Consider the following 27,543-nt stretch of genomic DNA (forward strand, 5'->3'; position numbering starts at 1 on the left):
CTGACAAAATCCCAAACACTTGTGGCCTCAAGTATTTCTGATAAGGGAGACTCAACAGCCTATACTTGATGAGGGGATGCAGTATCTCACACTGTGCGCAGAAGACTGGGATAATAATGATAATCATCACCATCTGTGTCCATTTCACTTACATACCACTAAAACTACACCATGAAAAGATAGCTTATGGCCGCTGCACTACCACCCCAGACCTGCAGGTGACGCAGTGGCAGAGTGCCCTGGGACTCGGTCACAAAAACCCGGGAGGCTCCTCTGAGGTGGCTGCACGACCACCCTTAAGGGACAGGGGGCGCTGTGACAGTGCACTGGCACACGGCCAGGAAAGGAGGAGAGGCACTTAAGCGTTGGCTGTGTTACCACCCTTGAGGAGCAGGGGACACTGTTGCAGGGTGCGCTGCGATACAACCAGAGGCTCCTCAGAGGTTGTGGCTGCGGTAACACTCTCGAGCTGCAGGTGGAGCTACGGCAGGGCATGCAGGGTTACAGCCAGAGGCTCATCAAACGTTGTGACTGTACTACCACCTTTGAGCTGCAGGTGGCGCTGCCTCAGGGCGCATTGAGATATAGCCAGGGGTTCGGTGGTTACGCTACTATCTTTGAGCTGCAGGTGGCGCTGTGGCAGGGTGCACTACAACCAGAGGCTCCTCACCAGTGTTGCCAACAAGCCTTGAAGATATTTGTTAATGTTTTACCAAAATCCCCGGAATTCACCCATATTTACCGGAATATTCAGCCAAAATCCCTGGAAAGAAATTAATTAAATTCCCCAGAAATTGGCAACAGCTGCTGCTCCTCACTCAGAGCCTGCGCTACCCGCCTCGAGCTGCAGGTGGCGCTGTGGCAGAGTGCTCTGCGATACAACCAGAGGCTCCTCATTCAGAGGCGGTGCTTGTGCTACCACCGTCGAGCTGCAGGTGGCGCCGTGCAGTGGGCCAGAAATGCCGATGAGGCTCCTCTGCGTCGGCTGCGCTACCACCCTTGAGCTGCAGGTGGCGCTCTGGCAGGGGCGCTGCGGTGCAACCAGAGGCTCCCTTTCACTCAGAGCCTGCGCTGCCACCCTGGAGCTGCAGGTGGCGCCGTGGAGCGGGCCAGGAGAGACGGGGCGGCTCCGCTGCAGTAGGACCTCCGAGGCTGCAGGTGGCGCTGTGGCGGAGCGCAGAAGGTCCAAGGCGAGGAAGGCGGGGCCTATAGGGCAGGGGAGGGCGAGGCCAATGGTGGCCGTGGGCCAGAGCGGCGATGGCGGCCGTCCTGTCCCCGAGGGTCTGCGACAGCGACCCAGCCACGCCTGGAGCCCAGTCTCTGAAGGTGAGGAGAGCAAGCAGGCCCTGGCCCTCCTCCGGGCAAGAGAAGGAAGGGAAGGGAAGGGAAGGGAAGGGAAGGGAAGGGGCAGCCATTCCTATTGTTGTTGTTGTTGTTGTTGTTGTTGTTGTTATTATGGGAACCAGTGCCATCTCTTGCTTTTTCAAGGGGCTTGGGGCCTTGTTTCATTCAATGCATTTTATTCTTTCAGCAGCTGCTTTCAGATCGGAATGAGGCCTTTCCTTTTTACCTACAATCCCTTTTCCCTCCCTGTCTTTTCAATTGTCTTGTTCTTTTGAAACTCTGAAGCCGCCTCTCTTGAGCTTCCCCAGTTCTGGGGGAAAGTGGGATTACAAATAGTAATAATAATAATAATAATAATAATAATATAGTGATTTAGGATGGCAATATGTGGAAAAACAAACCCTCTGAAGAAACCTGACAAGAAAACCCAGTGAGAAGGTCGCCGTCAGTCGGAAGGACTTGGAAGGCACACAACAACAACAGCAACAACAACAACAACGTGATGATCATATATAATAATGAATATAACAGTGGTAGAATTCAAAGACATAGCCGCGTCGGTCTCTAGAATCAGTACGTAGAGAGACGCTATAGCTCCTTGGGCAGGAAACACCTTTCTTTCAGTTAGTCTCAAAGGTGCTACAAGATCCCTCTGCGCACCAAGCATAAGAATGGTTATTGCTAGTATGACAGCCAGCCTGAAATAGTGGCTTAAGTGTTGGACTAGGAGTCTGCAGGCCAGGGTTCGAATCCTTGCTCGAATATAAAAATCCACCTTGGGCAAGTCACACTCTCTCAGCCTCAAAGGACGGCAAACACTCTTCTGAAGGAACATGCCAAGAAAATCCTGTGAGAGGGTCACCGAAGGCAGACAACACCACAACAAAGCAGGATGGTAATAATAATAATAATAATAATAATGAGAGCCAGCATGGTGTACTGGTTTAAGTGTTGGACTAGGACTCTGAAGTCCAGGATTCAATTTGCCACTCAGGCATGGAAACCCTTAGGGAGCTGGGGATGTTTAGCCTGGAGAAGAGAAGGTTAAGAGGTGATATGATGGCCCTATTTAAATACTTGAAGGGATGTCATATTGAGGAGAGAGCAAGCTTGTTTTCTGCTGCTCCAGAGAACAGGACACAATGGAGCAATGGATGCAAGCTGCAGGAAAAGAGATTCCAGGTCAACATTAGTAGGAACTTCCTGAGAGCAAGGGCTGTTTGTCAAAGTGTAGTGGAGTCTCCTTCCTTAGAAGTCTTCAAGCAGAGGCTGGATGGCCATCTGTCAGGGATGCTTTGATCTGGATTTCCTGCATGGCAGAATGGGATTGGACTGGATGGCCCTTGCGGTCTCTTCCAACTCTATGGTTCTATGCTTTACTCATTGGGTGACCATGGGCAAATCACACTCTCTCAGCCTCAGGGAAAGGCTAAACCCCTCTGAACCAATCTTGCCAAGAATACCCCAGGACAAGGCTGCCTTGGTGGTGGAGTGTGCCTTCAGATCCTTTCTGACTACCTATCCTGGGGTTTTCTTGGCACAGTTTGTTCAGAGGAGCTTTGCCATTGCCTTCCCCTGCGTCTGAGAGAGTGTGACTTGCCCAAGGTCCCCCAGTGGGTTTCCATCGCCGAGTGGAGATTCAAATCCTGGTCTCTAGAGTCAAAGGTCCAACACGCAACCCACTGTGCTACACTGGTGCCTGTGGGAAACAACTTGAAGGCACAACAACAACAAAATTAGTGTATTTGTTTGTCCTGTGTTTCCCCCTCCAACAACAACAACAACAACAACAAAAAACTGGGACTCATAGTGGTTTACCCTTTATGAGAAGAATACAAATTGAAAACATGCAACATGTGAACCTTGGAATAGAATTAAAATCTTCATAGTATTCAAACAAAGCACCTTCGTGTTGGTGGTAGAAAAGAGGGTGCATCTATTCTACAGCAAGGGTTCTCAAATGGTGGGGTGGGACCCCTGAAGGGGGCATGAGAGTTGCTCAAGGGGGACATGAGACTTGGAGAAGAGAAAAGCAAGGAGGGCTCTTGGAGCCTCTGTCTGAGGAGAGCTATTTCCTTCTAAGATGTTAAAATATGGAAAATACACACACCAAACAAAGATCCAAAACACACTGCAGAAATAATCCAGTTTGAGTCCGCTTTAACTGCCCTGGCTCACTGCTAGGAAATCCTAGGAATTGTAGTTAATTGTAGTACCAGAGCTGTCTGACACAGAAGGATAAATATCTCACAAAACTACAGTTCCCAGAGTTCCCTAGCACTGAGCCAGGGCAGTTAAAATGATCTGGATTGTTTCTGCAGTGTGTTTTAGACCAAAGCATTTTGAGTCCTATAGTTTGGGGAGGGGGTGACGTCCGCATGTAGATGCAAAGAGCGTCACAAGAGTGAAAAGTCTTGAGAACCACTAATCTAGATGCTGTGGAAATAATGCAGTTTGACCCACTTTCAAGTTCTGTAGCTCTGATGGAATCCTGGGATTTGTGGTTTTACAAGGTCTTTAGCCTTCCCTGCCAAAGAGTGCTGGTGTCTCTCCACTTGAAAGTGGGGTCAAACTGCATTATTTGCACAGCGTCTAGATTAGTGGTTCTCAAGACTTTTCACTCTTGTGACCCTCTTTGCATCTACATGCGGATGTCACCCCCTCCCCAAACTATAGGACTCAAAAGTTCAGACAGTTAAAGTGGGGCCAAACTGCATTATTTCTACTGTGTAGATGCACCTCCAGTCATCTGCACTGCACAATGAATTCAGTTTGACACTCCTTTAACTGCGTGGCTATAGAATTTGGGGGTATGTAGTTTTGTGAGATATTTAGCCTTCTCTGTCTGAGGCCACTGACACCAGAACAAACTACAAATTCCAGGATTTAAGACGGAGCCATTGCAGTTAAAGGTGTGTCAAACTGCATTAATTCTGCAGTGTGACATCAGGCAGAGCGGGATGGCTTTTTTTTTATCCCCTCTGGTCGTGGCTCCAGAGCTCTGTCAAAGAAGGCTAAATGTCTCACCGAACTACAATCCCCAGAATTCCCTAGCAGTTGAGCCATGGCAGTTAAAGTGGTGATAAACTGCATTATATGTGCAGTGCGGATGCAGCCCTTGAGGTTCAGAGCAGTAGGAAAGAGAAGAGAGATGGGGCAGAAGAGAAGTGGGGAGGATAAAGAGGATGGTGGGATGATCTTTTCACTTCAAACAGTGGAGATCCCCAGCTCCCTCTGGTGCATTATTGAGAACCAGGATACCAGTTGTCTCTGAACAAATAAGGAAGGCTTCCCATCTTTGATGTGAAGTTACTTTCTTCTTTTTAAAGTCAACTAACAACGCAGTCCTGAGATATTTACTTAGAAGTAAGTGCCATTGAGCTCAGTAGTTAGGCTTACTGCTGGGTTAGTGGATATAAGGTGGACTTCAGGCTGAAAGACAATGGTGCTGGCTAGACGGGCCCTATGGGGCGCCGTCATGACGTGCGAGGGGCGGCGCTTTCAGACGCCCCTCGCACGTGACGAGGGCATTAAAATGACAGTGGCCTGTACATACAGGCACCGCCATTTTGACGTGACGGACGCCTAGCATCCACACATCTTGGCACCCTTGTGACGCCGCAAGTGCACCATTGGCCCCTTGCGGCATCACAACTGCGCCACAGAAAGAACCCGCTTTTTGCGGGTTCTTTTTACTGCGCGAGGGAGCTGCGTGGTTTGTCCACTGTGGCTCCCTCGCACAGCAAACCAGGGCACCAATATGACACAAAAGGAGGATCTGTTGAAATGAACAGGAACATTCTTGTGCCTGTTGGAGCCAGGGTAGTACGTATTTGCACTACAGAGACCAATGGGTTGCTTTATAGTTACAAAACTGTAAGTCCCTGCAAATGTCAGGGGTTTGATTTATTGATTTAACACATTGACAGGCAGTACCATGCCTGCTTCTTGCGGAACAGGTTAGTAGTTTGGTGACTGCTTATTTTGCCTCGTATCTCAGTTTCTTGAAAGGCTAGAGACTTCATAAAACAAGATAGTTTGGAATGTTTGATTTAGGTTTCTAATGTAACCAGAATCTGTACTGACCTTTAAAATGTAAAAGCTTAATACACTCCACATTGGTGATGAGTGAATTACAGGTTTTCAGCATTTTAGTATTTGTGCTCTTGTCTCAGGATGATACAGAGGAAAATTCAAACGATGGCAGCCAACCATCTAAAAGACGACGGATGGGCTCAGGGGACAGTTCACGCAGTTGTGAAACTTCAAGCCAAGATCTCAGGTATTACTTTGTGGGTTTTTTAGAAATATTCTCAAGGTTGTTGTAGTATATATTCTTTCCTAGCAAGTCCTGAATGCATCAACAAAAATGTAATTATAACATTAACAAATGCTTGGCCTGACTGGACTTGCTTATTCAGAAGATACTGGTATTCTTAGAATATTTCTTCATGAACTAGATCTATGAAGTTTGGTGTACAGAAATGGTCACTACAAAAACCTGTAAATAAGACATTGGCGCTTTTCTCCTCTAAAATGGAGAGGTAAAAATATATCCCAGAGTGGTTAAGCTAGTCTCACTTTTGCTAGAAAGCTGAAATTTGGTTTAATAAAACAACAAAAAGACATTATCTTCAGGAGACTGGCCCTGAAAATGGGACATTTTATCATCTAACAGTTGAATCATAGTACGTGAGGGTTCATTTCTAGTAAGACAACATTATTTATTTATTTATTTGTCTATTTACAATATTGGTACAGTTATCTCCAAGCATTCTCAAGTGGTTTATAATATGACTAGAACAATAACGAGACAGAAAACCCTGCTTGTGGGATGAAATGTCATACTGTGGAGTTAAACTGTGATTGTTTCAAGCTTGATCTTTCTGTGTTTAGCTTTAGCTACTTTCCAGCTGAAAATCTGATAGAATACAAATGGCCACCTGATGAAACAGGAGAATACTACATGCTTCAAGAGCAAGTCAGTGAATATTTGGGTGTGACCTCCTTTAAACGAAAGTATCCAGGTATTCATGTTAAGGTTGAAATGTTACAAATTAAAATGTGTGCATCTTTTAAATATGTAGGCCTGTTCCCAGGGTCCAGTGACAGATTGGTCTTGCTTCCATGTTCAGACTATAAAGGCTGGGGTACACTGCCACTCTTGCAGAGACGCTTGTCTGAAGCTGTGGTATTGTGCAAGTGGTTATGATTTTGCCCCATAGGAATTTTTTACTCTAGTCTGCACAATTCCTTAAGCTGTCTTTAAGACTACGTTCATTAAAATAATGCCTATAGATTTTCATTATTTTCTCATTGTGCTGCTCTTTATGAAAAAGAAGTTGACATTTTAAAAGATATGTTTTGAGGCATTTGGCTTCCTAAAAGGAATGTTTTTGAGTACTTGAAAGTTTTGAGGTTTTGTTTTCATACCTTAAAACCTTCAGTAAAATTAATCAAAGTGATCTTCTGTTTGTTCCTTGCAATAGCAGTTGCTTCCTTTCCTTAGGTTGCTGATAAACATGACCAAGTCATTCTGTTTCTAGCTCAAGTTACCAGTTTATTAACAAAGGAAATATAAGGATATTCTTAATATGTCTCTGAGCATGGATGTTCTAAAGATTATGAAGAACTTTAGACATTGGTCAAAAAATTCTGTCCATGATCTATTTCAGATTTATTCTGTCTAGTTCAATGAAAATATGTCATGTAGATATTCTATAAAATGTCTTATAATCCAGTGGCTCAGGTTTGTCAGACGAGAAGCAAAAGAGGACATACAAGTGATTTGTTCTTTTCCTCCCCTGCTACCTGATCTAATGGATTCTGTCCAGCATCATGCAAGCAGATGTACTTTGCATTCTTGTGAACCCTGAAATCTCATCTAGAAGGCCTCCCAATACTCAGGGTCAGATTTGGAAGAGCTGCAGACAGAACTCTTATAGCAGCAGTGTTACGTTCTGCTGGCAGATGGACAAAGCAGAGAACAACTGTGTGCATTTGTGTAATCTCACCTCCTACATATATGAGCACACATATTTTGAGTTCCTGTGTGGATACATTTATGAATACATATTTTATATGTTACAAGGGGAGACCAAGAAAATAATGGATACATCATTCACATTTCTTATGCTGCTGCCTGTTTCATCATTTGAAGCTGTCCTTAATTTGTGCAGAGACCTTTCTGGAATTTATACTCCTTTTGTATAAATAGATTTGCCTTTTCTCTTTAGTTTGAAGGAAAGTAGATTTGGATGAACTACTGCTTTTCATTCCAGACAAAGATTTGGCAGGTTTGGGAAAGGCAAATAATCACGTGTTCTGCACAGTACTGCTTCCTGAGAAAGTAGTGGCAGCATTTGAATACAAGTATCTGAAGAAATTTAATGTATATTTAACTATATTTAGGGGGAATCCTTTACACTTCCTTTTCCTTTACCACTTTTCCTCCCCTTTTCCTGGAGATTTAGAAAGAAGAGATCTATCTCACAAAGAGAAACTCTACCTCAGAGAACTAAATGTCATTACAGAAACACAATGTACTTTAGGTAAGGACCCAAGAAAGCATTTTTATTTCTTTTTTATTACACTGAGAAGTCTTTGCCAGAGAGTAAAATGAAGGTGTCTGCCTTCTGCAGAGGTAAAATTATTGGAAGATGTGAAAGCTGTCCTTCAGAAGCTGATGCTCTAAATCCTATTGCTAGAAACAAGTAGAGCAGGCCCATTGAATTAGTGGGATTTAGTTACCATTCAGTACTCTTGACTTATAATTCAGTATAAACCAATACCTGTTTTGGCTGCAAGAATTTATTTGTGACATGCCATAGACTTTGATTCCTTGGATAAGTGTGTAGTTGGCAGACCTGTTCATTTTTACTGATGCTATAACCTATGATGGCTACAAAAATGAAAAGACTAAAAATTTTGCTTCCTGCTAATATTTGTCTTCATTTTACAAAATTGCTCAACTATTTGATGTACTCTAGGTCTGACAGCCTTACGTAGCGATGAAGTAATTGATCTCATGATTAAAGAATACCCTGCCAAACATGCTGAGTACTCTGTTATACTTCAAGAGAAAGAACGTCAACGAATAACTGATCATTACAAAGAATATTCTGTAAGTTCACAAATGTAATTCCCTAAGATCTTTAAATACACAGAGCGTGATAATAAATGTTTTTAGGAGGCAAAGTTTGTGCAAATTGAATTGACGACAACAAAAAATTTGTTTCAGCAAATGCAACAGCAGAACACACAAAAAGTTGAAGCAAGTAAAGTTCCGGAATACATTAAGAAAGCTGCCAAGAAAGCTGCTGAGTTCAACAGCAACTTAAACCGTGAACGAATGGAAGAAAGAAGGGCCTACTTTGATTTACAGACACATGTAGGATGGCTTAACTTTCTTGCTCAAATGACTATAGGTAGCTTCTTGTTTGTAGTAAAGCGATCAGATGTATTTTTCTTGAGAAACATGGTTGTATCCAATATGTAATTTCCCCCTAGACAGGAAAGTCCAAGAACGTCCAAGTTTTGCTAGTGGCATGCAGCTGGCACAGGCAACACCTGGCATAGTGAAGTTGCCATGAATTGGGGAAGCAAGTATTGAATTTGACATAAGAATAAAAATGGGGTTCCTACATGAAGTATAAACTTTGTATTAGTAAAATGACAGCATTGGATACAACCATACTGTGTTCAAAGCAAACATACTATCTTTTGGACTAGCCCCGTTTATACCATCAGTCTACAGTTTTTTGTGGTGTGCCTTCAAGTTGTTTCCTATGGCAACCCTATCATGGAGGGGTTTTTGTTTTTTTTGCCATTGCCTTCCTCTGAGGCTGAGAGAGAGTGGCTTGCCCATGGTCACTCAATGGGTTTCCATGGCTGAGCGAGGATTTGAACCCTGGTCTCCAGGATCCTAAGCCAGCGCCCAAACCATTATGCCATGCTGGATGTTTTTCTGGCTGTGTTTAGAAATCACTTAGATTGAAATCACTGTGGACCCAAGCTCTCTGATGTTTTATAAAATTTATTTTATTTTACTTATTTTATAAAAAGTTATTTTATTGGTTTACTTTTATTTATGATCACTTCTCACTTGCCCAGGTTTTGAGAGTGGATGTATTCAAGATGGTTTAGCCATAGGCTTTTTACCTGCAGTTACCTTTTCTTATTAATGTATTTCTCCATTTACGCTGTGTTTGCTGATCATTTGCTTGCAAAAGCAAGGAAAACATCTAATAGCCTTGTTTTCTAAGTTAAAATTCAGTTGAGTTCATTTTTAACTATAAATGCATTATTTACATTTTATTTGGTATACAGCTCTGACTGAAAATATGATAATTTGTATTTGAAAACACAGGCACACATAGGAAAATACAGCCCCATTTAATAAACTTTTAACTATTTACATGAATTGGAGCCATGCTTTTTCTCCTCCTTGCCTTCTCCCCAGCCACAAAATGTAAGAAAATTAAGAGTACGGATGTGGTTCTCCTGATTCTTCCTCTCCTTAACCTGATTCAAACAACTGCTAGCCAAATTTTTTAATGCGGAATGGAATGCCAAATTGTAAATACCCATTTGTGGAAAGACCCCTTTGTGAATATACCTGACCACATGATCTAGGAAATAATCTGAATGCATCAGTACATATACACCCCATGTCCAATTATTTTGCATGTGCGTAAGGACACAGAATGCTAATGCTGACTTTTTTATGCAGAGATTTTAGTTAGCAGTTGTGTGAGCCACTTTTGGGTCATAATGGATTGCGGGAATTGGACCATTCATATATATCCCCAAGATTACATGGTACATTATACATTGGAACATGGACAAGATCATAGTATTGATCATATTTTGACTTGTTATAGAAAAGCACATCAGTTTGTAAAATGTGTTCCTTATTTTTCTTTTTATAACAATGCAGGTTATCCAGGTGCCTCAAGGGAAATATAAAATCTTACCTACAGAAAGGACAAAAGTTAGTCCTTATCCTGTGGCCCTTATACCTGGCCAGTTTCAGGAATATTATAAAAGGTATGATAATGAAATGCATTTACTCTAATTAGTCTGCTTTGGAGGAATGTAGTTCATGGAAGCGTATAAGAAAACACAACTTTTTAAAAGGTCAGCTACATATAAATGGAATGAGATACTTTTAAAATGATAGTTTGATAAAGCTGCACTAGTAGTCTCTGTAAAAAACATGAGACCATAAAGGGTAAGATTTGCCTTCCTGGACTAGTTCAGGGGCCTGTCAGGTTCAGTATTCTGTCCATTTGACAGTCAGATCCTCTGAAGTATGCATTCCTCTGAATTTGTTATTTTATCCTCAACATTTGGTATTCTGAAAAATCTTTGTAGGAGCTAGATTCAGTTCAGAGTATCAGAGCAGCAGGCTGTTAGTGCAGGAGAGACCATCAGTCTAGAAACCAGAGCCTGGAAGAGATTGTGGGAAGTGTGGTCCAAAAAACTATTTTTTTCAGAGCTCTATTCAAAGTAGTACTTTTTTGGATCATTGGTTTTCTGTCACAAATTTTGGTACTGTTAGAGTGTGCATGCAGAGCACAAAGGTAAGCTAGTAGTCAGTATTCAGTACTAAATGTGCATGTTAGACATCTAATACACTTATCTGGGGTTAAGCTCCATTTAGCTCACTTGGGCTTACTTCTGACCTTTATCATAATACAGGGTAGACTTTTGTGTGCAATGTAGGCCCAGTACAGATGGGCCTTTTACCACGTAAGGAATACATGCTAGGGTTGCCTCAAGATGTCGCTTACAGTATGTCAAAATGGCGGCACCCTGTACAGATGGGCGCAGCCATTTTGACGTTTGTGATGTCACGAGTGCGACATTGGCACACTGTGGTGTCACAACGGCACCACAAAAAGAATCTGCGTTTTGTGAGTTCTTTTTGCTGCGTGAGGAAGCCACACAGTTTGTCCGCTGCAGCTTCCTCGCACAGCAAAACAAGGCGCCGGCAGACTGCCTTTTTTGGGCGGTCTGTACCCCACCCTAGTCAAATATTTTAATAGCATGACAGCACTGTGTGAAATTTTTACACTTAAAAATACATATTGTATACTTCTGAAATATATATTTACATAAATGTAAATATAAATATGAGAGAAAGAGAGAGAGAACAGTCTTTATACAGTTACTGAGACCTTTTGTGGAACACAGAGGAGTACTTTTGAGTTTGAGCTAGCCTGTATTCTTGATCACTATGCAGTTGCTTAACAAAATATATAGATAAATGAAATACAACACTGTAAACAATTACTTCACTCCAGATACTCTCCAGATGAGCTCCGATATTTGCCATTAAATACAGCTCTCTATGAGCCTCCCTTAGATCCAGAGCTGCCTGCCTTGGACAGCGATGGAGATTCAGATGATGCAGAAGAGCGAGGGGATGAAAAGCGGAAAATCAAAGGCAATTCAGTGAGTAAAATACTATCTGTGCTTGTCTATTCCCTTTTCCCTAGCAGATGGATACTGGATATAAAGGATCATATTGTGAATCAACTTTGTAAGCTAGGCGCCTTACAGACGGGCCTAAGTGGTGCCGTCGTTGCGCCAGGAATACGCGCGAGGGGCGGCGCTTCCGTACGGCAAGATGGCGGCGCCCTATACAGACGGGCGTGGCCATTGACGTAACAGACGCGCAGTGTCTGGACGTCTAAACCCGGAAGAGACGTCGCGAGTGCGTGCTTTGGCACTTGCGACGTCTCTTCCGGGTTGCCAGAAGGAGCGTGATTTTCGCGCTCCTTTTTTACAGCGCGGGGGAGGCGCGCGGTTTGGCTGCAGTGGCTTCCCCGCGCTGCAACCGGCAGCGGCCCAAGACCACCCCTTTTGGGCGGTCTGTAACGGGCCCTAGTTATTCTATTCAGTTTGTGAATTAATCATGATAAGCCAATAAACTGCATGGCAGATGGAACTGAGATTTTCAACATACAGTACATTATGTTCTTACAATTAGTTGTTATATATCTGAAAATGACATTGCTTTGACTGTATTGTAATTTATAAACTTAAATCAGATGAGACTTTAAAAAGTCATAATGTTATCTGTATGCCTGCTGTTTCTTCCAAACAAGTAAGAAATGCAGATTAGCATTGCATCTACACTGCAGAATTAATTCAGTTTAACATGGCTTTAACTGCCATGGTTTAGTGCTGTGTAATTCTGGGATTTGTATTTTTGTGAGCTATTTATCCTTCTCTGTCAGAGAGCTCTTGTCCCACAACAAAGCTACAAATCCCAGGATTCATAGGATGGAGCCATGACAGTTAAGCTGTGTCAAACTGGATTAATTCTGAAGCAGCCTTGGAAAGCATTAACCTGTTAAATAATAGATTGAGGACTAAAAGCTTTGAAATTATATACTGGTAGCACTTGCTGCTCTGTTAATATTGGGTTAGATCTCAGGCATTGGAACACCAGTTTTGATGCCTCCTCCCTTCTCATATCTTTTTAAATGTGTGAAATGGTGCTCCATTGGCAGATCAATGGATTGTAAGTCAGACTGTCATTCCTTTAATTGAGGAACTTCACGATCCAGCGCTCTGGCATTTTACATGAGAATGTGGTTTCCAAATTTAGAAAGGTCTTGTTTGTTCTTTGCTGGCCATTGTAAGCAAATGCAATGGTGCTGTTTTTGTTCTAGGACAATTCCTCTGGCAATGTCTCTGAAGGTGAAGTCACTCTTGAAAATCAGGATGAACCTGTCCAGGGAAGACAAAAAACACGAGAGAGAAATTCTACTCCAAGAAAAGAGGGTTCCAAACGATCTGTATCCAAATCGGTTCCTGGGTACAAGGTAGAAGAAAAAAGCCCCTGACTCAGCTTCTTTACTGACCAGCCTCTCTCCTTGAAACGTTTAACTTTGTTTTTCAGAAATGTGGAACTTCTGCTTACTATACTTGACTAGCTACTCTCCTGTTGTGCATTCCTATTTGCTTCCTTACTTCCTGTTGCTTTATTTTACTTGGGGCCTTACTGTTGTTACCCTGGCTGTGGAGTGGCTTCTATTTTCTGTACCCAAATTGGTTCCTAAGCGATTGCAGCCTGAAAAACTGATTTTTAAAAAAGAGGTTCTTCCCCACCTCAGTTTGCAGAGGGGGAGGTTTTGTTCTTTCACTGTCTTCCAAGGGTCGACAGTGACATTTCAGATATGAAGCTGGGATTTAGTTTTAAATAGCTTGCTCCTCAGCGTGGCACTGGACTGGCACTGTACAGTTTAGCTAAAACGTTGCATAAATATATACTGTGTTAAGTTTTCCAGGTGAAAAACATAACTATCTAGAATATAGTTTGTTAAGAGTAACATTAACAAAACTTATAAAACGTGGAGGAAGCTGGAAGACAATTTCAGGAGCACAGCAGTGCTTGCTTGTAGGGGAAACTCATTTCACCTAATTAAACCCCTTTCAGGCAATAGTTTCTCCCTCTCCTTTGCATTTAGTGAGGGTCGGAAGCTATGGAATCAACCTGACCTTGCGATGTAAAATTCCTGATACTAGATTATGTAATTTAAAAAGCAGTTCTGTATTGCAAATCTAGAGAAGATTCTGTGCTCAAAAGTAAGGTCTATGGTTTGGTTGTCACATTATTTGTAAAGTGAAGGAGCAGAGAGACATTGGCCCCAGACTGCTCCTGATCTCATTGGAGTTGAGGAAGAAAATACACTATTCCAAGGTCCCAGATCTCTGTATTTTAAACTCGCCCAGAACTTAACATTATTGTATTTCAAGCAATGATTATTACATTCAGTATTTTAATCATCAGTATTACTGATGGCATTTCAGTTTAGGAAGAAATGTACTATCCTATTTCAGTGGAATTTTGTTTTGAAGTAAAGGAAAATAAGCAATAAACCATTTGGTTTCTTCTGAAACCAGTGGAAGATTTGCTTTATACTGTGATTAGAATGTCAGGGATGTGTACTGCAAAAGTTACAGGAAGAAAGTTAATTCTAAATGGCCAGAAAAGGTCGTTACACAGTGTTTAGTGTGAGAAGTTGTGTGGCACAAATAACATAGTTTTAAAGTTCTGTGAACACTTACTCAACTTTGTGATTTTTTAAAAAATCAAAATGCACTCAGATTTCCTATTAGTGTTCCACAGCTTTCATTGGAAAAGGCTTTGAGAAATTACTGTTTAATTACTACATAACTACATGATATTAGACTGTGTTACAGAAATGTTAGGTGTCAGTCTTATCTCTTTTCAGAAAATATTTATAAGGGATGTAAGTGAGAGATTGAATCGTTAGCAGAATGCACCTATTTTTACATACATTGCAAAATGTTTATTTTATTGCAGAATCAAACACGTGCCAGTAATTTATGTAATCCAAAGAAATAGCTTGAGATGGCATTGTAGTGTTTTTGAACTTTAGGTATTATATGAACAAAGTTTATGACATACAGCAAATGTTTGGGTGGTCTTCTACTGGAAGGCACAGCATCAAGAACTGATTGCTATAAAGCTCTTGGCTTCTGAAGATACAATATCTCTTGAGGTTGGGTGGGGAAATTAGGACTTTGATTCCTGACCATGATTCATAACCATAAATAATTTAGTAATGCAGCCAGCGGCCTACTGGAGAGTTATCCTCTGGAAGCCCCCTGAAATGTGTGTTTTGTTGCCCTGTTGCAGCCACCATTTGTTTCAGTGGGACTTTTTTATACACTCCCAATTCACTGCCTCCAGGAAGGCAGTATAAGCTACTTTGAGAATCCCTTCACTCCCCTATTATGGCACTTTTTCATTCTTAAAACACATGATATATTTTATTACATGAAACTACTAAGGCATTAGTAACTTTACCGTAAATTGCTAAACTGTCTGTAACAGGTATTGATACATCATGTGCCTAAGTAAACATATGAATGGGACCTTAGCAGCTGTTGCCAGGAACATACAGATTTGATTGGGCAGCATCCACTGCTCAGATATCATCCTAAAATAATCTTTAGATTGCAATTTTCATTTTAATTGAAAGAACATTTAGGATATGCAAGCATAATGTTAATATGCCATGGAAAGCAAGTATTAAAGTGGACTTATCATATTTCCGTTTTTAAATAGGCAAGCTTCTTTTTCATTAAGCTTTTAAATCATTTGTTTGTCTCTTAATGGGGGAAAGATTCCCCATGTGCTATTCCTCAGCAGCCATTATGTGTTACTCTGACTGATGAAGGACTGACAGTTACAGTTGTACATGCAGTATTCTTTTCTCAAGAGTAAGGGAGATTTGCACATAGGTAAGTCAAGCATGAAGCAAGAGACTGGGTTGCAATCCTGACATCATCCCACTCACCGTTCGCCCCATCCCAGAATTCTCTTGTTCACATTTGCTGTGAAAATAGGAAGGCCTTATTTCTGACAGTGTGATCTCTGGAAACAGATGCTTAGGGTTAACCACATTTTAGCAGCTTAAATTCCAGTGATCTGATTGAGTTATTACATTGATGGTCCAACAAACCATGGTTTATTGAATTGGGAGCAGGTAATGTGCTCAGCCACTCCATCTTTGCTTCTCTCTTGCTTGTCCAGCTGCAGAGGAGAATTCTTAGTTTATCGATGCACAGGTTCCCATAGTATGCAAACCAGGGAAATAGTTTAACAGACCTGAAAATCTCATCCAAAGTCAAGCATTAACAGACATCATTAGCTCTTGTTTCAGCAAACCGTGGTTTGTTGAACCAGGAATATTGCCTATTAAATGGCTCTGTGTCTTTGGTGGGATTTAATCAGGTTGTGTGCAACCTTCATCTTAAAATGTAGTTCAGTAGGAAATCTTTGCCCTCATCCTCTTTTGTTCAGTTGAAGATGACAAGGACAGCAGCTTGGCAGACAGTGTTTTCCAATGTTCCCACAAAGCCATTTTTATTTCTGTCCAAAGTCATTTGAATTGCTTTGAAATGTGAATAGGCTTTCCTTTGTATTTCATTTTTATAGGAGAACATTCCAAGTTTTGGGAGGTTCATTGAATTAGTATCTGGTGACTATTTACTCTTTGGTTTGTGGAACTGGGAACCGAGGGAAGAATTATTAGTAAATGGTGCAGTGTTCAGCATTTAGACTGTATCAAAGTTTTGACAGCACATAACACAACACAGAAGGAGCAATTCACAGGTAGTCTAGCTGGAGGTGACTGAGAGGGGGTTGGCTTACACTTATCCCATAGCAGAAGACTATAAAGACGGTAAGAAGATTAGAAAAGTGCACTTGCGGTTTTCTCTATATTGATATAGCTTAAAACACAAGGAACGTTACCAGTAGAATGTAAGACTGCAGTAGGATGAACACTGCAGAAATGAGGTGTAATCCTTTTGCTGGGCGGAGCAGGGTATAAAAAGGTATACAAGTAGGAGTAGAATAGCCAGTAGAAGAATTTTATATGTATGTTTTCACTTCCATGGTATTTATTATTTCGTAGAGATATTTGTGAATGTTAGACTCCTTTTATCATTTGATTTATATTTATGTATAAAACAGGTGGACTATGCTTTTTTAAAAAAAATAAATAAGCAAAAACTATTCCTGAATGCCTCTGTCATCTTTTTGGAAAAGAGCTGCTTATAAAATGCCTTGTGGATGTTTAAAGAAAACTCTGGAGGCCAAGCAAATTAAGACTCTGCTACCCAAGGTTTTAAAATATGGATTAATAACTTCAGATATCTGAAATCAGGCTAATATAAAGTAGTGTGTAATTATTTTTCCCCTGAAGTGTTAGTTCTTTCAGGTTCTTAGGAAATAGCAATATAAAATAGCATTATTAGATTAAACACTTTTTAAAAAATATCAGGCTTAGGGAGTATTCCTCCCCACTTCCATTTTACTCAATTCTGAGTATAAAAGAACTTAATTTTGTTCCCCATTTGGTAAATCTGGTTTATAGATCAGCTCTCAATTACATAAAAAATAATTAGACCAGTGCATTACTACTTCCAGATAATTTGGCAAGAGTATCCATTTAGCACTGTTTGGAAGGCCAGCTGGAGGGATCTTTCCGAATCACATTTTTGAAAAGCTGTCCCACCTTTCCTTCTTAGCTTAGTAGTAAAGTCCTGCCAACTTGCAGTTCTTTCAAAGACTGGGGTCCATTTGGTTTCCCTGTAGTCTACAGTTACTCTGATACGAAGCAAACAAAGTCACACTTGTAAACCTCCATGCGCCAACATCACATGGGAAGGAGCACCAAGATAGAGGTATCACAGATTTAAAAGGTGCTGCCAAGGTAAATTAATCCAACCTCATCAGTGCAGGCAATCCGTTGCTACAAACATTGCTGATAGTTAAAAGTTCTAACAAAGGAAGATGCACCATCTGATTTAAGTCTGTTTCACTGTCAAACAGTGACCCCATTAGTTTAGGTCCTAATCTTTGGCCTACCAGAAAACAAAATTGCTTCATTCCCCCTTCGTTTATTTGGAGATGGCTGTCATGTTGTTTCTTCTCCAGGGTAAATATCCCTATCTTTTAAAACTATTCCTCTTAGGGCATGGTCATGAGGCCTCTGACCATCTTTGTTGCCCTTCTCTGGACATGCTCCCGTTTATCAATATCCTTCTTTAACAGCATTTGAACACTTCTTATAGACAAGTACCTATTGACTGCAGATATAGGAAGACCAAAACCTTCCAATGATCCCTGGCCTATATAAAGGGTGGGATGTAAAGGAAAGGCTTGTACCAATAATTTTGGTATTGTTTACAGACGACTATAGTTTAGATACCAAATTAACCAACATAATATCACTTGTGACTTTAAAAAAATTGATTTGCAGAATAGACAACAGTAAATGATGAGGGTAGTATGTTTGCTGAATTAGCTACAGTTCAAGGGTTTTTCCTTTCAAAATATAAAAAGCAAGTATGAATTGTTTCCTGTAAGCTTTGGCATGAAAATGTATTTAAACAAACAAAAACAAAGCAAAAAACTTCAAATACTTTCATTGGTCTAATTATTGAAAAGATTGCATCCCAACAGCGATTCAAACATTTATTTATTTCTATTTTTATCCCGCCGCCTTTCTCCCAAAGTGGGATCCAAGTTGGCTAACATATGTGGAACATATATATATTGCATATCGTTTATCCAACATTTAATTTTTGTAATTTATAGAAACTACCATTAACATATTGATCGGAAACTGATGTGAAATATCTGGAGTTCTTTAAAAAGATAAACACTGATGTCCTATTTACTGAAAAGTATGAACAGCAGCCTTGTTAGTGGTCTTGGATTAGGAGGACTCCCACAGTATATATAATATCCCTGATTGTCCTGAGTTTCATCTGTTTTCTCATGGAAGGGAGCAAGAACAAAACAGGGGAGTGTGATGCCAACAAAATATGCAGCTTCAGTTCCTAGGGGGACAAAGGAAGGCAGTTATTATTTGTGAGGTACAGCTGGGGACACATGTAAAGCCAGTTCTTTGCTCAAACATTGGACTAGAACTGGGAAGAGGACAGGTGTTTCCTATTCCTACAACTAAGTACCGATTGCAGCTTGCTCCCTTTCTCCAATGTAAAACTAGCTTTAGGTGATCCATATAAGATGATAACAAACAGATGTGAATGCGTAAGAGTCTGCAGTGCTTGGAGACATTTTTTCCTGAGGCTTGGCAGATCAGGGCCTCCTTTGCAGGAATAGACCAAATGGGTCATTTGTTTGACTTTGAAATGCTTACTTATTGCATTTCTTACACTTTCAAGTGCTATGCCAGATTTCATATAAAACAAATAAGTCTACTTAGCAGTGCAATTGAGTGTTTAGCACTCTTCTGTTGTCTTTCTGTAGATAAAAGCAATGCCTGGAATCTGGTCTCAGTTGTGTACAAAGATTTACATATGCAGGAATAAGAATTCAGCTGTTGCATAACATCCATATCCAGTAGAGCGTTGCTGTTACATTATTATGTAGCAGAGCCATTAAAGTTCCTGCGCACTGATTACAGACACATCAGTCCCAATGCATATCGGGCGCTTTTGCTGTTGTCCGATACGCATCTTCACAATTCACTAACAAGTTTTCTTAGCACTGCTTAGCTTAGTATTTGTAAAGTTACATTAAGTAAAAGGTGATACAAGATTCTGGCAAATTAGTTTGATTTTCATATGCTTTCTTAGGCTGGGGTATGATCTGTACAATATTTGTGTAGTTCCCTGTGCACATACTTTAAATACTCTGTTCATTTCTTTTCCCAATTTCTTTGTTATAATCAATGATTCTTGATTTGTCCTCATCCCCCTTTGATTCACATCTCCCGAAAAGACCCATTAATTTGTAGAAATTGAAAAATCAGGAGCTTCTTTTTTACAAACAAAAGCCTGTATCAGTTCTTCTGGAATGAATTTATAGCCCTCTTCTAACCTTCCAGCAAAAGGCCATTCCAAATGCTATATGTGGAATTTGTCTGAAGGGTAAGGAGTCCAACAAGAAAGGGAAGGCTGAAGCCCTTATACACTGCTCCCAGTGTGAGAACAGCGGTAAGTAACAGAGTCTGCTTTAGATATCTCTTTAGTATTTAAAATTATAAACCATGGGGGGGGGGGGGTAAAATACTGAATCAAATTAAATCTTTTAAGTTTTAAATGTGTTGCAGCAAACCTTGATTTTGTCATTTTATATAAGGGACACCATTTTACTCCTCCATTGTATTTAGTGGGACTTGAGCATCCACAGATTTTGGTATCCCTGTGGGTTCCTGGAACCAAACCAAGCAGATACAGGTTTACTGTATGTCAGCTAGAATCCTGTATGGCAGTTTTGAATGCATAACCTGGAGTTGTGACTGTTATGTATTCATGGTCCCTATATAGCTCCTAGTTTAGGAGACATGTATGGATCATGAAAGTCCCAGAAAGTGGGGATTGGGAGTCCCAGAATTCACTGCAAAGCATTGTAGTGCCAGCACTTACAAATACATAAAGGTCATGTAAGTTTCCAGTTGGCATCTCTTAATACTCTGGAATGACGATAGTGTTTTGTAAAATCCATTGTTAAATTATTTCTGTTAAAGGAACTTTATTTTACCATTCTAGTAATGATCCTGGTTTTGATTTAGGCCATCCTTCCTGTCTGGACATGTCTTCAGAGCTTGTGGCGATAATCAAGACCTACCCTTGGCAATGTATGGAGTGCAAAACGTGCATTATATGTGGGCAGCCTCACCATGAGGAGGAAATGATGTTCTGTGACCTTTGTGACCGTGGCTATCATACCTTTTGTGTGGGGCTTGGTGCTATCCCCTCAGGTAATTACATAAGTTACTTTTGTTCAGGGACTAAACTGAGGTTGAAAATGAATGGAGGATAAGCTTTCTTCTCACCTCCTCCTGGAAAGATGCTGACATGAAAATTTCACATTAAAAAAGGCAAATCTAGTAAATCCATCAAGTTGTGTGAATCTAGTAAGAAATGTGGGTGGTAATTGTTATTAACAACTGCAGGTACACCCTTCTGTGTCAATAATGGAAATTTTAATTTCTTCTATTCAGGGATATAATATACTAATTATACCAAATTATTTATACGCTAAACATAATTCTATGCTGAATAAAGACAGTGCATTGAACTTTGCCATTTTAGAGTATTCACTCCCTTTCTAAATTTATCCAAGAGCAATGTGTTGCTGCTAATCATCTCAAATTTACTTACAGTAATGAATTAAGTGTGTTCCTTAAATCTTGAGGGCTGTGTTTAGTTTTAAAAACATGACTATTGAATCCTAGTGGAAAGAGGCACTACCGTTTCTATCAATTAAACAACCTTGGATGGTTCAGCATCTAAGATTTCTTTCTGAACTTATTTGCCAGTGTCTCATCTCTCTTTCACTCTCTTACACACACCAGAGTACATTTGATCAGTATATGATTAGAGTAACACAAATAAAAGGACATTTTGAGGGATGGAATCTCAGCTTTCTTGAAATATATTTTTAAGTTGCATGAGAATTGAGGCGGGGGGATACAGCTTATTCTGAACCATGTGTGATTGAAATTAAGTGCTAAAATAGCTGTTTGCAAGAGTGCACAGATTGCAACCTTACTTAAATTGGCCAAGATTCTAGATCAGCTACTTAATTAAGTAGTATTGGCTCAACCCTCATATCCTAACATACTGGGCATGAACTGCGGAGACTGATCAAATCTGTTCTCCTGTCAATCAGGGCACAGCAGACCAATGTTTCCACCCCCTTCCCAAAAGTGATCTCTAGTATGAGGAGGGACTGCAAGAAGAGAACAGGCCTCTGTTGCTTGCAGAGGTTGCTGCCCAGTAAGTCAGGATTGGGGAGGACTTTTACAAGCCCTGTATAGTAGCAATAGCAATAACATTTCTGTACTACTTATCAGTGAACTAAGCCATCACTAAGTGATTTATAGTGTGTAAGCTAATTGTCCCTGACAAGCTGGGTACTCATTTTAGCGACCTACAGACGAATGCAAGGCTGAGTGGACCTAAACACAACCTTGTGGCTGCAATACTGGCATTTAACCACTGCGCCACCAGAGCTCCCTGCAGTATTGAAAACATTGCAGTTGTGAATGCAAACAATGTATGGAATCATAACCCTAGTTCAATGATTCCCAAACTTTGTTCCTCTAGATGTTTGGACTTCAACTCCCAGACACCCCAGTTATCATGGCCAAAAGCCAAGAATCCTGGGAGCTGAAGTCCAAAACATTTGGAGGACCAAAGTTTGGGAACCACTGCCCTAGTTTTTGCATTTGATCAATGAATTCCAGCCATGGTGCCCACCTGTTTCCTTCCCTGCCCTAAACCAGTGCTTTCAGCAATCTTTTTATACTGTTAGATTTTTGGGGGGCTCCTTTTAAGTGACCGTTCTTATTTTGCAGGTCGCTGGATTTGTGACTGTTGTGAACGGCAGCCTCCAACACCTAGGAGCAGAGGGAAAAGAGGGAAGAACAGCAAAGAAGGATAAAAAGAGTTACATCCTCTATTAAACTGCACAAAAACAAGTGCTAAGCTTGGTGCTATTTTACCTACCACTCTGTATAAGGAAAAACACCACTGAAAACACTGTTCACCAAATAAAGTTTTTAATTTCAGTACAGTGGGGAAGATTATTGGGTACGTTCTCTTCACAGCTTTGCTTTGCAAATGGCAGTCCCAGACAGAGGAGAAATAGTCTCTCTTATCCGTCAGCAGATAATTTGTTAAAAGGATTCAGAGCTACGCAGCAGTCACTTTTGTATTTTAAAAAAGCTGCACAGCAGGTATATTGCATAGCAGCCACTTGTGTTCTTCGGCAGAAAAGCCCGTCATCTTCAGACCATGTTCCTCTTGCACAAGCTACCTCTTTCCGGCTGAATTAAACATGATACAGTAATTAGATCTGTCAAGTCCAGCTGTTAATGTGCTTGGGGATAAATGCTTAATTCTAGAAAAGAAACAACTACAGCTGTTTGCCAGTGGAGCAAACCACCCTGGTAGTAGTGAGCTCTTTTTTATCGGAGGCTTGTAAACAAGGTTTAAATGTATGTTTAAGGAGGCTTCAGCTGTGGATGGCTGCAGTGGTTGGCTGAGATGACTTGAGATCCTTTTCAACTCTTGTTTTTCCTTTGCCAGATTATGCGTGCAGACTAGATACATGCCTATCTGCCACCCAGGAGTTATAAACAAGTAACAGTAGTGGCATATTGCAGTTGTGGACTACTATTGGAATAGAGCCATTCAGTCAATATGTTTTACCCGTATTCTGACTCACTGTTCCATAATTGATTCATTTAGTCTACTCTAGTTGGGACTAACAGCCAAGATATGTAACTCAGTTCACATTCCAAAAACGTTTAAAATGAACTGAGTCCTATTCCACTCTTTATATGAAAGAAAAATTATATAGCATTTATAATTGAAATGTAGTGAAATACTGGATGCAGATTCGTATTTCTAAAGTTCTGAAAACCTTTATATAGAAAATAAATGTTATTCAAAGTCGTTATACTATTTGTTTTTGACCCTGATCAGTTAAGGGGACGCTGTAAAAATACTGCAATGCTGCGGCGTATGTAGCTCTGTGGGTTAATTACAATATAAAATTAATTATGGCTTTATTCCCCCAGCCCCACAGTTAGTACGAATCCTCAAAGACCAGTCTTTGTTCAATTGTACTCAAGAGAGCAGTTGCCTACCTATAAATCTAAAAGAGAATTTCAAGTATTAGCTTGAGTATTCCAATCAGTATAGTCCAGAAGACCGATTCTTCATCCTGAGAGTCATCTTCTGTTGAACGGCGATGCTTCTGGCTCGTGTCCATCTCTTCCGGATTATAGGAGCCACCTCCAAAGGGAGATTCGACAGCTGTTGGATCATAGAAAACCTTCATTTCAAATTCACTCTCCCGGTGAGAAGGGTGACCATAAATCCCTATTCCCACCGGGCGGTGAAAGTGCGCAGGTATATAAACCATGTCCTGGCCACAAGTTACAGACTGCAATTCATAGTTGTCAAAACTGGGGTGAAGGGTCACGTCAGAGACGTACAAGTCTGCGTCTCCTTTCAGGCTCTGCATGTGAAGCACTATCTTCCCTTCGTGGTTGAGTCTTAAGTAGCTGTAGTTTCCAGCACCGATCGGACCGCGAACCACATGCAAGAGAAGCCATTCTTCAGGTATCTCTTCGTCCTCGTTGTATGCACTTGCCGTTAGGAGGCCTTGAAAAGCAAGCAGCATCAATAGTAATCTCTTGCAGCGAGTGGCCATCTCCCCTGTGTTGGATACAGAATGAACTCGTGTCACATGGAACCAATACTTTCAAAGAATGAGATTTAGGTTCTCATAGGAACAGTTATGAAATGGTACATAGCCAAGCATGGTGTAGTGATTTCAGAGTGGATGACTGGATATCAGGGATCAATCCCCTGCGTGGCCATGTAAACCGCGGGTAAGTTACACACTCTCAGCCCCAGGAAACCCTGAGATAAGTTCACCACAGGATCGTAATAAGCTGGAGACAACTTGAAGGCACACAACAACAGATTCAAGTTTACACCATTGTGTTTAAGACACTATACGACAACATTTTTATAGATTTTATTACTATCTCATAAGTTCCAAAGGTGCAACCACATGAAAACACAGAGCTGACCATTTCTATAGGCAACTAATGCATTCAAATGGAATTAAGAGTCAACCTCACGTGGTGCAAATCCCACATTACTGTGTATATTTTGGTCCTAATATCTAATTGCAGTTCACATAAATATGAGACCTACAAAACCTAGGAAAATGCTTTCCTAGAAAGGATGAGAAATCAGCCTTGGTTAAGAATGATTGAAACTGGATTGTAAGAGCTGTGTAGAGGCCTGCTTTTCTGCATCATGTGAAGAGAATGGCTCCTATGCAGATTGAACAAATCTTCCCTGTAGATACAAACAAAAACGCAGTTATCTCCCTGCTACTAAGAGGAAAACCAGGTTTTGTATCAGCTAAAGTACAACCTAAACCAATGGTGGGAAACAAGCAGCTCCTCAAAGGTTGGACTGCAGCCCCAGTATCCTTCGCCAGTGGCTACATCTGCTGGGACTGGCAGCCCATCCTCAGAAGGAGCCACAGACCTTTGCTGAAAGTTACAACTATCAAGGAGACAGGCATTTGCTGTGCAACGTGGATCCAAGGAATGGATAGGAATCATGCAACCTCCACATGTTCCTCAACTGCAAGTCCCAGCAGTCTTAGCCAGCACAGCCAAGGGGTTATGCCAGCACAACGGAGCACATGCAATGCCCGGGCACATCACACTGTTGGCAGGTCCTACGCCAGAAGGCAGGTGAAACCTATCTAGTTCCCTAAGTCTCGCCTCATCGTGCTGCATGGTTTCCAGACCTTTCACCATTTTAGTCGCCCGCCTCTGGACACATGGCTCCAGTTTCTCAATGTCCTTTTTGAATTGTGGTGCCCAGAACTGGACAGTGTTATTTCAGGTGGGGCCTGACCAGAGCAAAATATAGTGGCACTATGACTTCTCTTGATCTAGACACTACTTTTATTGATGCAGCCTAAAATTGCATTGGCCTTTTTAGCTGCTGCATTGCACTGTTGACTCATGTTCAACTTGTGGTCTACTTGGACCCCTAGATCCCTTTCACACGTAGTTTCATTCAGCCAGGTGTCCCCCATAATCCTATATCTGTGCATTTTATTTTTCTGCCCTAAGTGCAATACCTTACATTTCTCTGTGTTGAATTTCATTTTGTTAGCTTTGGCCCAGCTTTCTAGTCTATTCAGGTCATTTTGAATCTTGATCCTGTCCTCTGGAGTATTAGCTATTCCTCCTAATTTGGTGTCATCTGCAAATTTGATAAGTATGCTCCCAATTCTGTCATCCAGGTCATTGATAAAGATGTTGAATAACACTGGGCCCAGGACAGAGCCCCACTGGACACCCCACTGGTCACTTTCTCCAGGATGAAAAGGTGTCATTGTTGAGCAGCCTTTGGGTTCGGCCAGTCAACCAATTACAAATCCATGTGACAGTTGCCTTGTCTAACCCATATTTTATTAGCTTGTTTGCAAGAATATCATGGGGAACCCGGTCAAAGGCCTTACTGAAATCAAGATATACTATATCCACAGCATTCCCTTCATCTACATGGGGCTACATTTGCACCAAGTTCGGAAGCTTCAATTGGTTCAAAATGCGGCTGCCAGATTGGTCACCGGAAGACCTAGATCTGACCATATAAGACCTGTATTAAAATCCCTTCACTGGCTGCCAATCAGCTTCTGGGCACAATACAAAGCGTTGGCCATAAGTGATCTGTCTGGCAGGGCTTGTTCCTCTGGTCAAGCAACCACAGATTGTGCCCATTGGCCAAGCGACAGATGCCAGGGGCCCTGTGGGATGGAGTTCTTGTGTGCCTTCTAGTCATTGCCCGCTTATGGCGACCGTGGGCTGTGCCATTGGCAAACTTCCCCAGAGGGAGTCGCCTTGGCCCTCCTCTGAGGCTGAGAGAGTGTGACCTGGCCAAGGTCTCCTGCACAGCCGGGCCTGGGTTCGAACCCTGCTCTCCAGAGCCCACTCTCAATGCCTCCTCTCTATAGGTCCTCAAACTCTGCCTGTGATCTAGGTTCATTTTCATTTGCTGCTTGCTACCTTTTATTATTTAATGCTAATGTGTATTAATATGTATCTCATCATATTCTTTTATACACACCAAAGGCAGGTTTGTCTTATCTGCTTTAACTGACTCTATCTACAGCGCTGTGTAAATTTACAGTGCTCTATCATTAAAGCTTAATAAGAATAAGAATAATAATAATGATTTGGGACTACAGTTCCCAGAATCCCTGGCTACTGGCCAAAGAGGCTGAGGCTCCTGGGAGTTGGAGTCCAAAACCTCTTAAAGGAAAGGGCCCAGTGTGGGGACCGCTGCTCTCCAGGATAAACGCAGCCGAACTCGAAGTCGCCTTCCCTGAGCGGCAAAGCCCTGAATTCTAGAAGGCGGCACCGTAAACCGGGATAACCTTCCTCACCCTTCGCCTTCGACGAAACTGACAGGAAACCGCCACCGCGACTAGGCCCATCCTCCTCAAGCCACGCCCATTGTCGCGCTTCTCGCGAGACTTCCGGAGTGGGCGGGGATTTAGAATGACACACCCCTCGATGGGGATGAGCGACTTCCGAGTATCCATCGACACTGCTTCACAATGCTGCTGCTGGAGTTCTTCACACTGTGCCCTTTAAAAGATCTTTTTGGACTTCAGCTCCCAGGATCCCAGACCATTGGCCAACGCGGCTGAGGCTTCTGGGAGCTGGAGTCCGAAATCTCTTAAAGGGCAGCAAAAGTATCATTGGCTGCAAAATGTCCAGAAACAAGGGATGATTAAACTGCATGGAAACAGACAAAGTAACTAAATTGTTACAAAGGAACACTCTGGATTCCTTTAAAAGGGATTGGGACCCACTTAAACCTCAACCATTAAAAACCCTGGTTTTATTATTGTTATTTTTTGGGGTTATTGTTATGTTTTGTCAGTTTCGTTTTTGTATTTATGTCTTCCTTAATATTCTAATAAAACAAACACCAAACAAAACAAAATAAATGCAATGTTTGTAAAGGACCGGCTTCGGATGGCGTTTCATTTTAAAATGTTACATGTTTTGTAAAAACCTTTTTAAAATGTATTTTATCCTTTTAGCAGCCATC

At 41.4% G+C, this 27,543-nt stretch overlaps 2 protein-coding genes across 5 annotated transcripts; one reads left to right on the top strand and one right to left on the bottom strand.

Annotated features, from left to right (window-relative positions):
• The first annotated feature begins 1,186 nt into the window (after window positions 1-1,186).
• On the top strand, window positions 1,187-22,448 carry PHF10 (PHD finger protein 10). Of its 4 annotated transcripts, none has more exons than XM_089527487.1 (12): window positions 1,188-1,326; window positions 5,520-5,626; window positions 6,241-6,371; window positions 7,818-7,895; window positions 8,334-8,467; window positions 8,585-8,734; window positions 10,283-10,392; window positions 11,652-11,802; window positions 13,029-13,181; window positions 19,755-19,863; window positions 20,442-20,630; window positions 22,233-22,448. In XM_089527487.1, the coding sequence occupies exons 1-12, from the start codon at window positions 1,258-1,260 to the stop codon at window positions 22,316-22,318; spliced, it is 1,467 nt and encodes a 488-aa protein (XP_089383613.1). In that variant the 5' UTR covers window positions 1,188-1,257; the 3' UTR covers window positions 22,319-22,448. The 4 variants fall into 4 exon arrangements, with proteins under 4 accessions (XP_089383615.1, XP_089383613.1, XP_089383614.1 ...); XM_089527485.1 differs by having other exon boundaries at window positions 1,189-1,326; window positions 7,812-7,895; XM_089527489.1 differs by lacking the exon at window positions 8,585-8,734 and having other exon boundaries at window positions 1,187-1,326; window positions 7,812-7,895.
• LOC149311625 (UPF0669 protein C6orf120 homolog) lies at window positions 22,420-26,952 on the bottom strand. The gene is made up of 2 exons (XM_089527490.1): window positions 26,870-26,952; window positions 22,420-24,102 (listed from the first exon to the last, which is right to left on the bottom strand). Exon 2 carries the CDS (start codon window positions 24,095-24,097, stop codon window positions 23,537-23,539), a length of 561 nt encoding a protein of 186 aa, XP_089383616.1. The 5' UTR covers window positions 24,098-24,102; window positions 26,870-26,952; the 3' UTR covers window positions 22,420-23,536.
• Window positions 26,953-27,543: the final 591 nt, after the last annotated feature.

Source organism: Sceloporus occidentalis, unplaced genomic scaffold, assembly GCF_023333645.1.
Source record: "Sceloporus occidentalis isolate IW3139 unplaced genomic scaffold, rSceOcc1.0.p SCAF_5, whole genome shotgun sequence".
Lineage (NCBI taxonomy): Eukaryota > Metazoa > Chordata > Lepidosauria > Squamata > Phrynosomatidae > Sceloporus > Sceloporus occidentalis.